Here is a 12,896-nt window from a genome sequence, read left to right on the forward strand (position 1 = left end):
GGAACTTAACTCTTATTTCCAGAAAGACTTGAAATATCACTCATCAGCAAGCTCATGACTTTTGTTTCACTTCCTACAAAATTTACAGACTTGTGTTAAGGTAATTTTACTTTTAAAATATTTTTTTTCCTGATTAGTATTAATGTACTTTTTGTTCTGTAATGAACAGCTGGGAGAACCCCTTGAGAACGGGAGGTCGGCGTAGACTATATTGGTGTTTTAGTTGTAAGTGAACAAAGTCAGATAGAGTTAACTGTGAACATGTGCAGCAGATCACTGATTTAGTACCTTTTAATTCTCTCCCACAGAACTGCTGATGAAAGTCAGATAGAGTTAACTGTGAACATGTGCAGCAGATCACTGATTTAGTACCTTTTAATTCTCTCCCACAGAACTGCTGATGCAAAAATGCGTCTAGTCACAAATGAACATCAGAGAAGTCCTGTAGTAGACATGGGTTTCATGTCATGTTGGCTTCCTGTTTAACAGTAAAAATGCGTCTAGTTACGAATGAACATCAGAGAAGTGCTGTAGTAGACATGGGCTTCATGTCATGTTGGCTTCCTGTTTAACAAACAGTAGGCTGACAATTTTAAAGAGACAGTGACAAAGTGATGACCAGGTGCCAAGTGCCAGCTGTCCTTATTCACCAGATTGAACAAGAATTGGATAAAGAAGAAGAAGAGATTATGGTTTTCCTATGTCGAGACCTGGCTCCTGACTTGGCCACTGCCAACATTAGAGAGGTCTTGCTGGCTTTGAATGAAAGGGAGAAATTGTCTTTTCTTGGTCTGGCTGAGCTGTTGTACACAGTTAAGAGGTTTGACTTGCTGAGGAGGATCTTGAAGACTGAGAAAGCAACAGTGGAGGCTAACCTTGCCAGGAGTCTCAGACTTGTCCCTGATTACAGGTAATATATCTATTTCAGATTTCAAGGCTACTCTGTTCAAAATGTGTGTGGGTTGTTTTGGATTTTTTTTTTTGTGGGGCTTTGTTTCTTTATTTATTTTTTAATAGGTGTTGATAGTAGAAGAAAAGCAGAAAAAGGGTATTATATCTAGAGCTATGCTCAAAATAATGTCAAGTCTAGTCCCTAAAATAAGCCTTAGTAGCTTCTTACAAGCCATGGCATTGGAAGCTTGTGTGTGTGAATCGATAAAACCACTCGTATGTGTACAGTTCCAGATTAGCACATAGAAATTATGCTTTAGAGGAACAACATTAGAGATATTTTTTTTCTAGTTTTCTTTGGGCGCAGCGCAGCACCTTGTGGTATAGCTTTTCTCAGGGGACCTGTCTCTTACTGTTTTTTACTCTAGTTTTAAAAGGCTTAAATTAAGAAACTGCAGTTATTTTCTTTAGATATTTTATTTCTAGTTTTCTTTGGGCGCAGCGCCTTGTGGTATCGCTTTTCTCAGGGGACCTGTCTCTTACTGTTTTTTACTCTAGTTTTAAAAGGCTTAAATTAAGAAACTGCAGTTATTTTCTTTGAGAGACTTCAGAAAGAAATATATGTACTCATAAGGAATATTTTCCTGTGTTAACTTCTCACTGAAATAAAAACCCTATGTCTACTAGGTAAAAAAGTTGAAGTTCTGTTGTCTCTTTCTCTCACTTAATCTCTAGTGAAATATTAAGGAGACTTCTGTTTTCCTAGCAGTGGCTGTGACACAGTCAGTCTCAGTAATGCAGATGCTGATTAGCAGGAGTAGGTATTCTGTAACTGAATCTTGCAGCAGGGTAGGCTTTTTTCCTGTTGTTTAATTTGAATGGTACATTAAGACTGGAACGTGGGAGAATTTGGGTAGTTGGGCAAGGGTGGGATCTTGCAGAAAGCTAATCCTTTAGAAATGTCTCAACTTTATTTCAGGGTACTAATGGTAGAGATTAATGAGAATCTGGAAAAAGAAGAAGTGTGTTCTCTTGTTTTTCTACTCAGAGATTATGCACCTCGTATGAAAACGGCAAAAAATAAGGTATGTCTTTCTGCTGGTCTCCTTTGGAGCAATGAGAGGCTAAAGTAAAAAGGGAAGTAAGTAGCTGGACAGCAAAGTAGGGGAGACAGTACTGTAGGGGTAGTGAGGCAGGGGTAGACAGAAGTCAGGAAGTGGAGAAGGAGTAGTAGTGGCTTCTACTTCATTTTTTGTTTTTTAATTCAAGGAAAGGAGCATGAGAAACAGTGAAAGAGAACAGTGAAGGCTTGCTGTAGTGAATGGTGTTAATGGTGTTAACATGAACCTGACAGGCAGAAGGCATTAAAAAAAAAAATCTTTCTTCAGTATTACTGGTCTGAAAGTTCATATATGAAGGATCTCAAAGCAATAATCATATGAAATGTGTCTTGAGTTGCAAGGTCACTTCATATGTTTGTGCTCTGCTTCACTTATAAAAGAACAGTTTTATTTTAGTTATATCTTTCTCTGTACATTTGCATTCTGAATATTTAAGTACTCTGAGAAAGCAGAGATTAAGTAGAGAGGGTTCAGAAAACTTGACCACTGTGCATAGAAGACTGAAGATTTCTGTCTTCAAAGGAGGAGAGAAGATGCCTGCCCTGCAAATTCTCCAGATCTTTTCTTAGCTCTTGCTTTGTGGCATGTGATCTAACATTCCAGGTGGCTAGCTTTGTAGCAGCAAGGAAATGCAAAACTGTTTCCTCAAAAACTTTTAAGAATATAATTTTCTAGTTTCCTTTACTCCTATGATAATACCAAGAACTCTTATATCTTCCAGATAATTTTCTTAGTGTTTCAGAAGGTAATGACCCTAGTTCTTCAATATACAACCTTTATGACCCCCCCATGTTATTTCTGGGTTGCTTTTGTTACTTACTGATAGAGAACAAATTACTGATATGACAGTTTGGTTTTCTGTTGCTATTCTAGACTTTTCTAGCTCTTGTGATTGACCTGGAGAAACTAAACTTGGTGGCTCCTAATCAACTGGATTTGTTAGAAAATTGTTTTCAAAATATTCACAGGATAGACCTGATAAGGAAGATTCAGAAGTACAAACACGAAGGTAAGATGCTATTTTTACGCTTGTTACTCTTGATAGCAAAGATCAGATGTGTTCTTACTGAAGATAAAATTGTGAGTTACAAGTCAGAGTATTTGCGTGCTTCACGGATTTAGGCTTTTAAAACAGCTGATGTATCATGATGTATTTCTCTGTGTGTTTCTGTTAAATTTTCAGCTTTAGTGTCCTCCGTTCATTCTCAGCCACTATATGTAAATGCACTTCGGGCATCTCTCCCTAATCTCAGTCTGATTGATCCTCCTTATGGTTCAAGGGTAAGTATACAATAAATCAGACATATCCTTCATTTCTAAATATTGCTGGACATTGAAAGGGGATTCAGCTTTGCAGAGCCTAAGGAATGAGAGGTTGCTAGTAACTAAAATTTTACTTGGTTCATTTCTCTTATTCATGTTATTTGCTGGGTTTAGGGTCTGATTTAAATCTACTGACTGAGAAAGTTCCTCTTTAATCATATAAAATCTGTATCTTGAAAGATTTTTTTTCCTACTACTCTGGGGAGCAAAATGTTTTGCTTTGACTGTTCTTTGCAAAACATATTTTTTTTTTCTTTGTACTTCTGGACTTTGCAGGGAAAGTAGCTTTTTAACTTTGGAAGCTGAAAGATATGGCTTTTTAAGGAGACCTTATCAGATGTTGTTTTGTTTTAATCTTGTTTTAACTAAGATATCTCATTATGTGAAAAGTCATCAAATCCTATTGCATGCAGTATTCTTTATATTTGGGTTAGACCTGATAGTGTAGTAGTATGACCTTACTTAAAGTCTTTAGTCTTGCTAAATGAATTTGATATGATTCTTTCTGTCATGTGTTCAGTAAATAGTATGTAGAAGGCTTACATACAAGACACCAGTGATGCAATTTGTCTTTACTAACGAAGCCACAACAACTTTGTTTTCCGTTAGACCTCATAGTGTAGTAGTATGACCTTACTTAGTCTTTAGTCTTGCTAAATGAATTTGATATGATTCTTTCTGTCATGTGTTCAGTAAATAGTATGTAGAAGGCTTACATACAAGACACCAGTGATGCAATTTGTCTTTACTAACGAAGCCACAACAACTTTGTTTTCCAGACTACTAATGGGAAGATTTTGACTTTCCATATTATGATCATATCGTTATAATTTCCTTTCTAATTCAGTGAAAAGTTCCTCCCTGCTTCTCTATAAGAAACAAAATTCCCATCTTCAGATTTTTTATTGTTTGTTTTACTACTTTAGGGGCTAAGATTTTGTTTGCTGTTCATGTCAAGCTGGTAAATTTTTTCTGAGGAGGAATTGTTTTGGGGTGTGTTTGGTTTTGGTAAGGTTTGTGGTTTTTACTTGTTATTTTGTAATTCTAATTAGCTGATAGATCTGAATCTAAAATATGTAATATTTTTATTGAGGAAGAAAAATACTGTTGTGTTGTATTTTGGAACACATGATTATGGATTCTTGCAAGGAGGGAAGGAAAATATACCTTTTTCTTCATTTTTAGATCCAGAATGTGAACAAAGAAAAATCACAAAATGGACAAAATCTTATTCTGGGTAAGAGCATTTTATCTGAGTTTTGATAATCTAAAAGTGCTAAAAGATGAATTTTATTGTATCAGAAGGGTTGTTTGATAGCTGTGTTTATGGCTAATCCAGTTGATAACACCAGGAGCAGAGTATTTGGTGCCACTGAAAACAGAACTTTGCCTTATCACTTGCTCTTGTATTTGCTTTGCTTGTGCTGGCAGATCTTAAAACTTTGTTGAAGTTGTTGTGGGTCACAACTTCTAACAGCATAACTAGTTTATTAATAAAATAATGGAAAAGGTTGATGAGCCAGCTCTGGAGGCCCATGTAGTGCAGCTGTGCCCATTAAGTCTTGAGTATGAAGTTTTTGTGTCAGTTCAGTGATGGGCTCTCCACCAGGCCAGCCAGTAAGTTTTCCAATGAGCACCGGATTCTTACCATGTGTGTTGAGTTCTTTCTGGAAACCCAAAATACCTCTCAAGTATGGCGATTTTTAAAAGAGTAGTTGGCTGAATTCTCTCAGTGTAGGAGATATTGCTTGGTTTTTTATTCTAGTCAGAAGCAATGTAGAATGCAATCCAAATAACATTTTAGAAGTGACAATTTTTTTGTGTTTTGTTTTGTTTTTTTAACTTCAGTAGCATACATGGAAACTAAGAGGTCCAGATGAGTGAGAACTTGGCTGAACTAGATAGGTTCCATTTAACTGGCTTGGTGTCAAAGAAATATCACTGGTATCTACATACTGAGATTACTTCTGTATGTTTTAACTGCAGCAGAACCAGCCCACATGTCCATTGAGGAATCAGGACCAGTGTCACATAAGGTATGTACTTGTGCATATGAATACATGTAAATATAATAAAAACCTCTGTATTTACCTTGGTTTTCTTTGTGTTTTATTTTGGGATTTCTTTTAATTTGCGTGCAAGCAGAACAATGTGTACATCCGTATCTTCCTCAGCCGTAAACAAGTTCTATGAATTGCTTTTGCAGAATATATTTTTAATACAAAATATTTGCTGCTTTTCTGGAAGCAGCAGTGTGCAAAATGCATGTACATATGATGTGTACACAGAACTTGTATATTTATTAGTGGAGGCTAAGTCAAAACCTGATAGAAGTCAGACCTCTTACCCTGCGAATTCTAATGCAGATGGCTTCTTTGCATGCAGTAAATTTTGTTCTTTATTCTTTTCCCACCCTTTACTCTCCAGGTAGAAGACAGACGTGCTTTGGGTGTTAATGATAAGAATGGACTACTGTTATTTTCACCATCTCTCCTATAGGCCAGGAACCAGGGAGCTACCTATAGCAAATTGATTGTAATCTTTTTCAAGGGGAGAGGAATTGTGATAGTCATTACAAATTATTTAGGAACAAGGAAGAAGGCTCTTCCACTAAATAAGGAAATAAATGTTGTTCTGGTGAGCAGTGCCTGCTTGCACACCTGAAGAACACAAAAGTTTTCTACATTTGTTGCGTTGCCAATATGAAGCTTATAGCTCCCAAAATCTCAACAGCAGTTACAATTAATGACATTAATTTGGAGGTACCATAGGAGGATCATTGCTGTCATAGTCCAGGTGTTTAAAAAGCCCCTCCACCCCATGGGGTTTTTTCAATATTTGAACATCTGTCCAGAGTTAACATTCAAATGTGCTTCTCTCATTTCTGGTACAGTCTTGGTTTTTGTTTAAGGATCATTATGGTAGTAAGGTTGCATAACAAGATGCAAAAATTAAGCCTATACTGGAAATACAGAAAAAATCATTAGTCCATGTCTCCCTTTTTTTGGTTTTGTTGTGTAGGTAAGACATACTATATCCCAGTAGATAGACTTCTGCTAGCTACTCTAGGGAAAAACAACAGAATGTAATTGAAGAGATCTGAGGTAGTTAAATTTGAGAAAAGAATCTAGTCTGTAAGTTGAAAGAGTGACGTATTACCTTAGTATTTGTCCTTCATGTTCCTCAGGTGTTTGATGATCAGTACAGAATGCAAAGTCAACCTTTAGGAATATGCCTGATAATAGACTGTATCGGCAATGACACAGGTAAGTCTCTGGAATTTGAAGTTCCTTATCTTGTTACTCTCAGATAATGAGAACAATTTGTTATAAATAATATGATGTACATTCACCAGCCAGACTAGGGTAATGTTGTGCTAGTCAGCTAGTTTATCAATTCTGGTAAGTCTTCTAAAGCAGAGAGTTGGAATGCTGAACTGAGGTTAATGCCAACTGTCATAACTATTGCAAGCAACGTTTGGTTTTTGCTGCAGAATCTCTGAATGAAAGAACTTGTAAGAGGATAGACTGAATTTTGGGAGGAAGAAAAAGGATCTTCAGAGACCAACAGAATAGTTAAGCTGCAGTCACACAGCAGATTATTGGCAGAAATGGTCTTTCCCACCAGTTAACAAAACCAAAGCTGTTGCAGATTTGAAGCGTAACCATATCAGACACCACAGATTTTGAATAGCTGAAAGCACATGGTCCTTTTTTAATAATGCACCTAGGCATCTGTTACATCTTGCACAGTTTAACTGAAACCATCACCATAGCTTTATAGGGAAAGGAATTTTTCTTCCTTCCCTCTTGGTTTAGTTTAAAGGAAAAAAAAAAAAAACAAAGCCCCCAATTTGCATGTAGAATTCAAGGTAGTCAGTGCCATGCTTAAAGTGTGGGTTTTCCTGATTGCCTTTGTAGAAACCAAATATTAGATTCTTGGATAAGCAAAAAAAACCCCACTCTCTAATCATTGGAACACATGAGGCTAAAAATAAAAAGGAAGAGAGCACTTGCAGTCAGTTCTGTAATAGGCAAGGTGTAGAAGAGGAGGATTTGTGGGCATATCTTTTCTCTCTCCAGCAGATGGACCAATTTAGAATTACTGATGTAGTTGTTGAAGAGCACTGGATGCAGAGCAGACACAGAAAGTAAAATTTTGATGTGTGCTTGACAATAGTATTTTAGGTAAATTATATAAAACAAGACACTTAGTTTGCCATTAGGGTAACAGGAACTAGAACCGATTCACAGTCCTGCCATGCCTGGAGAAGAGGGACAAGGAGGGCACTTAACTCGGTTACATGCAACTGGGAAGCATCCTTGGGATCTGATTCTGGTCTGTCCTACCAAGTTCATCAATGACCTCTGGGGAATAAGAAAAAAAAAAAGAACAGGGATGCACTTGCTGGATGTAGAAATTAAATTGTTCAATCTAAAGGACTTCTTCAAAAAAAGATGCTGACTTTGCTCCAAGAGGAAAATAAACCAAGATGGCCTGCCAAGGACTGAAAGACTGGTGGGGGTGGCTGCTCTTGGGATCAAACATTCTGCTCTGTCCTGTTGCCTCCTTCTTTATTTTCCTGTTCTTCTCTTTCATCGTAGCTTTAGAGAACAAATGAACCTTTTGATGTAAGAAACTTATTATGCAGCCTTAATCTCAAAGGTGGCATGATAGTCTGCTCCAGTACCAAAATAATTACTTATTACTTGGAGTTCTGTTTTTTAAAAGCAAATACAAAAAGGATTGTTAGAGAAATTTCAGTGTGGAAAACTAAAGAAAAGATGAGGTGTGAAAATAGCCTTGTTTACAAAAAAAAAACTTCTTTAAATTTCATTGTCTCCAGTGGGATATGAGCATGTACTGGTCTGATGTATTGATCCAAAGCATTTTACTGTGCCAGGTCTGAGTTTTTTTAAATGAAACAGTAAGTATAAAAGCAGGTAAGGCACATACATTGCAGAAAACAGGAAGTAAAAACTATGTCAGTTCATAGTCACAGATACATAAATTTACATCTACTCTCCCTTAGAAGGCACAGATCTTTTGCACAGGCAATATACTGTGCAGACTCCTTTGTCACAGTAATTACTACTAAATACAGAGATGTGCACAAAATTTAAAAAAAAAAAAGCATGTGGTCTTCATAAGCTCATATGGTCATTTCAGTGTTTGTACAAAAACAGAAATTGTAAATGTGATAGACGAAGTCTGCTGACTGGAAAGGACAAAAATGGGTTTTGTGACAAAACCACCCAAAGCAAGTCTCAGTCTCCATGCATGCTGCACTGGATGCAAAAGCAATTAAACTATGTGTATGTCTCAGATGTTTAATGTCACCAGTGCATCATCAGCATTTTAACATGATAGAAAGCAAGGCTTTCACTGAAATACATTACTGTACTAGCGAGATTCAGGTGAGGCAGGACATAGGGCATTGCTTAAAGGAGTTTGTTAGAAAGGCATTCACTACTCTACAGAGCTGTAGTGCCACACTACTTCTGAAGTCTGAAAATAACAAAGAAAGAGAAGAGGGCAGGGAGAACATTAGGAATTGTATCTGTGGCATGCATTAGAGTCTGTAGCTATCCCAAGATTTAATCTGAGGAAGCTGAACCAATAATAGATACTGTAGGATCAAAGATTGCAACAATTGAAGATGCCCAGTGTAAACAATGTGAATTCATCAGATGCTGATAAAATTCAAACTGAAATGCACCTCACTGTTTTGTAAATAGAGTCTTGCTGTTTTGTAACTGCTTTTGACTTTTCCATTTGGAAGCCAATTTTTATCTTTACACTGTAAACAATCAAGGGGAGAAAAGGGTAATTTTTCTGTAGTGTGGAAATGCTCACAAGTCAGTGGAGGTTTGTTGGGAGATGATTACTGTTGAAGAAACAGATGTTTTCTGATCTCTGGGTGCAGCATGTAATGCTGTGTTTTATCTTGCCTTAAAGTAAAATTGCTGTATGCAATTACCATGTATATTTTCTGATTCATAGTTAAACTAAGGTATCAGGCCTAAGTTTGTTTGTTTGTTTTAATTTTGAACACTTAGAGTGTGTATATGGTCTAAGGTGATGTCAAGTTTTGTATCTTTGGGTGTCTGTGTACATGCTAGTGAGGTAAGTAAATTATAGGAAAAGCACTCTCATTGCTTAACTCTTGTTTTGTGTACGTACTGCTGCCCTCTAAGGGATGAAGTGCTTCATCGAGTATATGACTACTAAAAAGTATTAATACTGAATCTTCCACCTGAATTCTGAGAGCATGTTTTATTGCCTAAAATACAGGGGATTTTCCTTTCTATTTCCAAGTAAAAAAAATGTCTGGAAAGTTTTTGAATTATTTTACAAAATTTAATCAAACCAACAGAACTGGAATGAAACTCTGTAGTTCCTGTGTATCACCTCACTATACTGTAGAGTTTGTGTCTGCCCTGCATTTTGCTGAAGAAAGTTACTTGTTCAGTTCCCTGTTTTCACTGTGGGCTTTTTGAGAACAGCGTGGTGGTACAACTCCTTGCTTTGCTGCCAGTTAACTCTGAAATAGCCTTAGCTAATCAGGGTTTGTTGAACTTCTGAAGTCAAGGAACGGTCTAGCTTCCTGTGTCTGTAAGGAATTTTACATAAACATGGCACTTGATATTTCCTGTCATATCAGAAACTGTGCAGGGGCAATGTATATGTGGTTTATACTAAAGATACAATGCTACAGGTATGAGTCAAAAGTAGTAGTTGTGGTTCTATGAACACTTAAAAAATACCCGTGGTTTTAACCACCATGCATCTGATTTCACTCCCATATTAATAAACATCCATTATTCAGAGCATAGCACATTTTCATGCAGCATAGGTTAGCACAATTGCAAGAGAGTTAAATCTTGATTTTTGGCTCTCTACAGTTTTAATTTCTAACACATTATTTAGCTTTTTTTTTCCTCCTGAAAATGTCATTCTGTCGCAGTTAAGACTTCAGTGTCCATTCTCCACCTGGAACTCATCACTTAAAGTCCCTTTTATATAATAGGAAGCATAAATGACGGCAGCAGGTTCCTTTTTGACTGATGAAAGGGAGTTTGTGTTTCCTATGTAGTTCTGTGTATCTATGATAACCATTCAGAGTAATTTTGACAAGTTAAAAGGTGAAACAGACTTCCCATGCTATCCAGATCACTCCTTACCATTTCAAGAATGTTCTGTGTAAACCATTTTCTAATGTTTTCTTTTGCCTGATATTTAAAGCCCTAGGAACTTGAGATACTGGCTCTAAATTAAAGCATACAAGTGTCTGTGGAATTTGGAATAGATCATGTGCCAAAGAATCATGTCTTTGCTATCACGAAGTACATAACTAATATTAAAGACAACATGCATATAGCACTATAAGTATGTAATGTATTGTGATCAACATCAAGTACTCCCTATTTTTTAATTGCTGTGAGGAAATAAAATCTTATTTTCCAAAGTGAAATACTGTAAATACTGTAATTCAAGATAGTTGAGATTGAGCTTTGGTGTGCTGTGATTTAATTACATCTTGCTTTTTTCAGATGTGTTGGAAGAGACCTTCAGAGGCTTAGGCTATGACATTTGTTGTCACAGATATTTAAATATGGACACCATGAATCAAACATTGCTCGAAGTTGCAAGGTTGCAGAAGCACAGAAATTGTGACAGCTTCATTTGCGTATTGGTCAGCCGTGGAACTCCTCAGAGCATCTTCTGTACAGACCATACCTTTCCTGGATTCCCTTTGGAACAAATAAAGAAATACTTTACAGCAGACTCATGTCCTGAACTCCTAGGAAAACCAAAGCTTTTTTTTATTCAGACCTACATTGTGCCAGACAATGAGCAAGAATGTACCAGTCTGTTGGAAGTAGATGGGAATGATGAAAAAATCATTGCTAACACAAAAATCCCTTGGAAACTCACTATCCCCCAAGTAGCAGACATCTTTTGGAGTCAGTGTAAGGTGGATGTGTCTACACTAGAAAAATCTCCAAGTTCATCCTCATATTATCTGCGTTGTCTGGCTGAGCTACTCCGCAATCCTCATAGAAGGTAAATTTAAAAAAAAAGGAAAAAAAGAACCCTTTTCCTATGACAACCTGCTGTCCTAGAGAAAGAGAGACCTTAAGTTTCATCCCTTCTGGTCCTGAAAAGTGCCTTCATGCTGTGTCATAGGTTAAAAGACAAGTATATCTGATCCTGGCACAATGGCACAGGAAGGTAGTCTAAAGTAGGAGTGAAGTTTCTGATTCTGGAGAGTAAAATTAAAGTGTGTTATGGCACTGGGGCGTGCAGAGTGAGAAGGGAAGAACCTGTCCTGGGTAATGTGTATCAGTGCTTTAGACGGGAATGGAAACCTTCCCTCTCCAAGATAACAAAGCACACACCAGGCTTCTACAAAATTGAGGATTGCCTTTAATCATTAACAAGGGCTCTGCTTGCAAATATAAAAAGGCAATGCCTACGTTCAGGGAAAAGGCAGCTGAGAGGGAAGGATTTTTTGCTTTCTTTAGATCTAGTTAACCCTTTGCTCAGGGAGCCGTTAGATTGCCAATTTGTAAACTTGAACTATTTAAACTATCAGAAAACTTTAGTCTATCTCAAGAGATCATCAAAAGGAATCTGAGCAAAAATCAGATATGTTTGGATATGTAAGTTACCAACAAAAGTTTTAGTTGTACAACTGATCTACCAGGGATCTAGCAGCTGTTTTTCAAGGTAGCTGCAGGGTTAACATTTAGTACGCTTTTTTACAAAACCTAAAACCTTGCAATGAAATCACAGATCATCATGTCAGCATAACCAAAATCACTACTGTGATATTGGTTATAACAGATGATCTCCAAAATGCATATTCAGCCTTGGATTTTAAGAGGTGTAACCTCTGAAATAAAGACTGAAATTTGAAAGTTTCTCCTTGCTGAGTCTAAAGCCCTCTCTCTTGTGAATTCTTAAATGGTGTTTTGCTTCATTCTCTAATAGAAAGCTTTTACTTTTGTTGCTGCAGGAAACTCTCTATATTAGATATCCATACGGAACTGAACAGAAAAGTCTATGAATGGAATAAGACTGCTGACCCAAGCCAACAATACTCACTTCTGCTCCAACACACACTGAGGAAGAAACTTTTTCTTTGTCCCCCATAACTGCTCTTGGAAAGGACGTCTGAAGTGGCTAACAAGAAACACTTACTGTGATACAGACAGTTTTACGCATAGTTTTACTTTATGCATTGTTATTGCACATATATCTAAAATGCCTGTTGCTGCCGAACCCAGGGATTTAGAAGCAGTTTGGTGTGCTAAGGCACTAGATTTTATGTTTTAATACAGAAGGCTCTGAAGGCTTGGATGAGAATGGCAGCTATTGTGTAGCACTGCAACAGATCTTACAACCAAGTACAACAGGTAAACAGGCTGGAAAAAGCTCTAGACTATATAGCTGTTGGGTTTTCCAGGGTTTTGTGTTTTTATTGCTTCACTGGTTTGTTTTTTTTTTTTGCATACCTATTAGCAGTGCACCAACCTAGGTTCTGTTGATGCTTAA

General features: G+C 37.0%; 1 protein-coding gene across 1 annotated transcript; it reads left to right on the forward strand.

The window, feature by feature from the left end:
- The first annotated feature begins 554 nt into the window (after positions 1-554).
- On the forward strand, positions 555-12,496 carry CFLAR (CASP8 and FADD-like apoptosis regulator). The gene is made up of 9 exons (XM_010078575.1): positions 555-910; positions 1,871-1,976; positions 2,886-3,021; positions 3,196-3,293; positions 4,527-4,572; positions 5,322-5,371; positions 6,523-6,601; positions 10,889-11,402; positions 12,358-12,496. Exons 1-9 carry the CDS (start codon positions 615-617, stop codon positions 12,494-12,496), a joined length of 1,464 nt encoding a protein of 487 aa, XP_010076877.1. The 5' UTR covers positions 555-614.
- Positions 12,497-12,896: the final 400 nt, after the last annotated feature.

The sequence above is a fragment of the Pterocles gutturalis genome, unplaced genomic scaffold (genome assembly GCF_000699245.1).
Source record: "Pterocles gutturalis isolate BGI_N339 unplaced genomic scaffold, ASM69924v1 scaffold7178, whole genome shotgun sequence".
NCBI lineage: Eukaryota > Metazoa > Chordata > Aves > Pterocliformes > Pteroclidae > Pterocles > Pterocles gutturalis.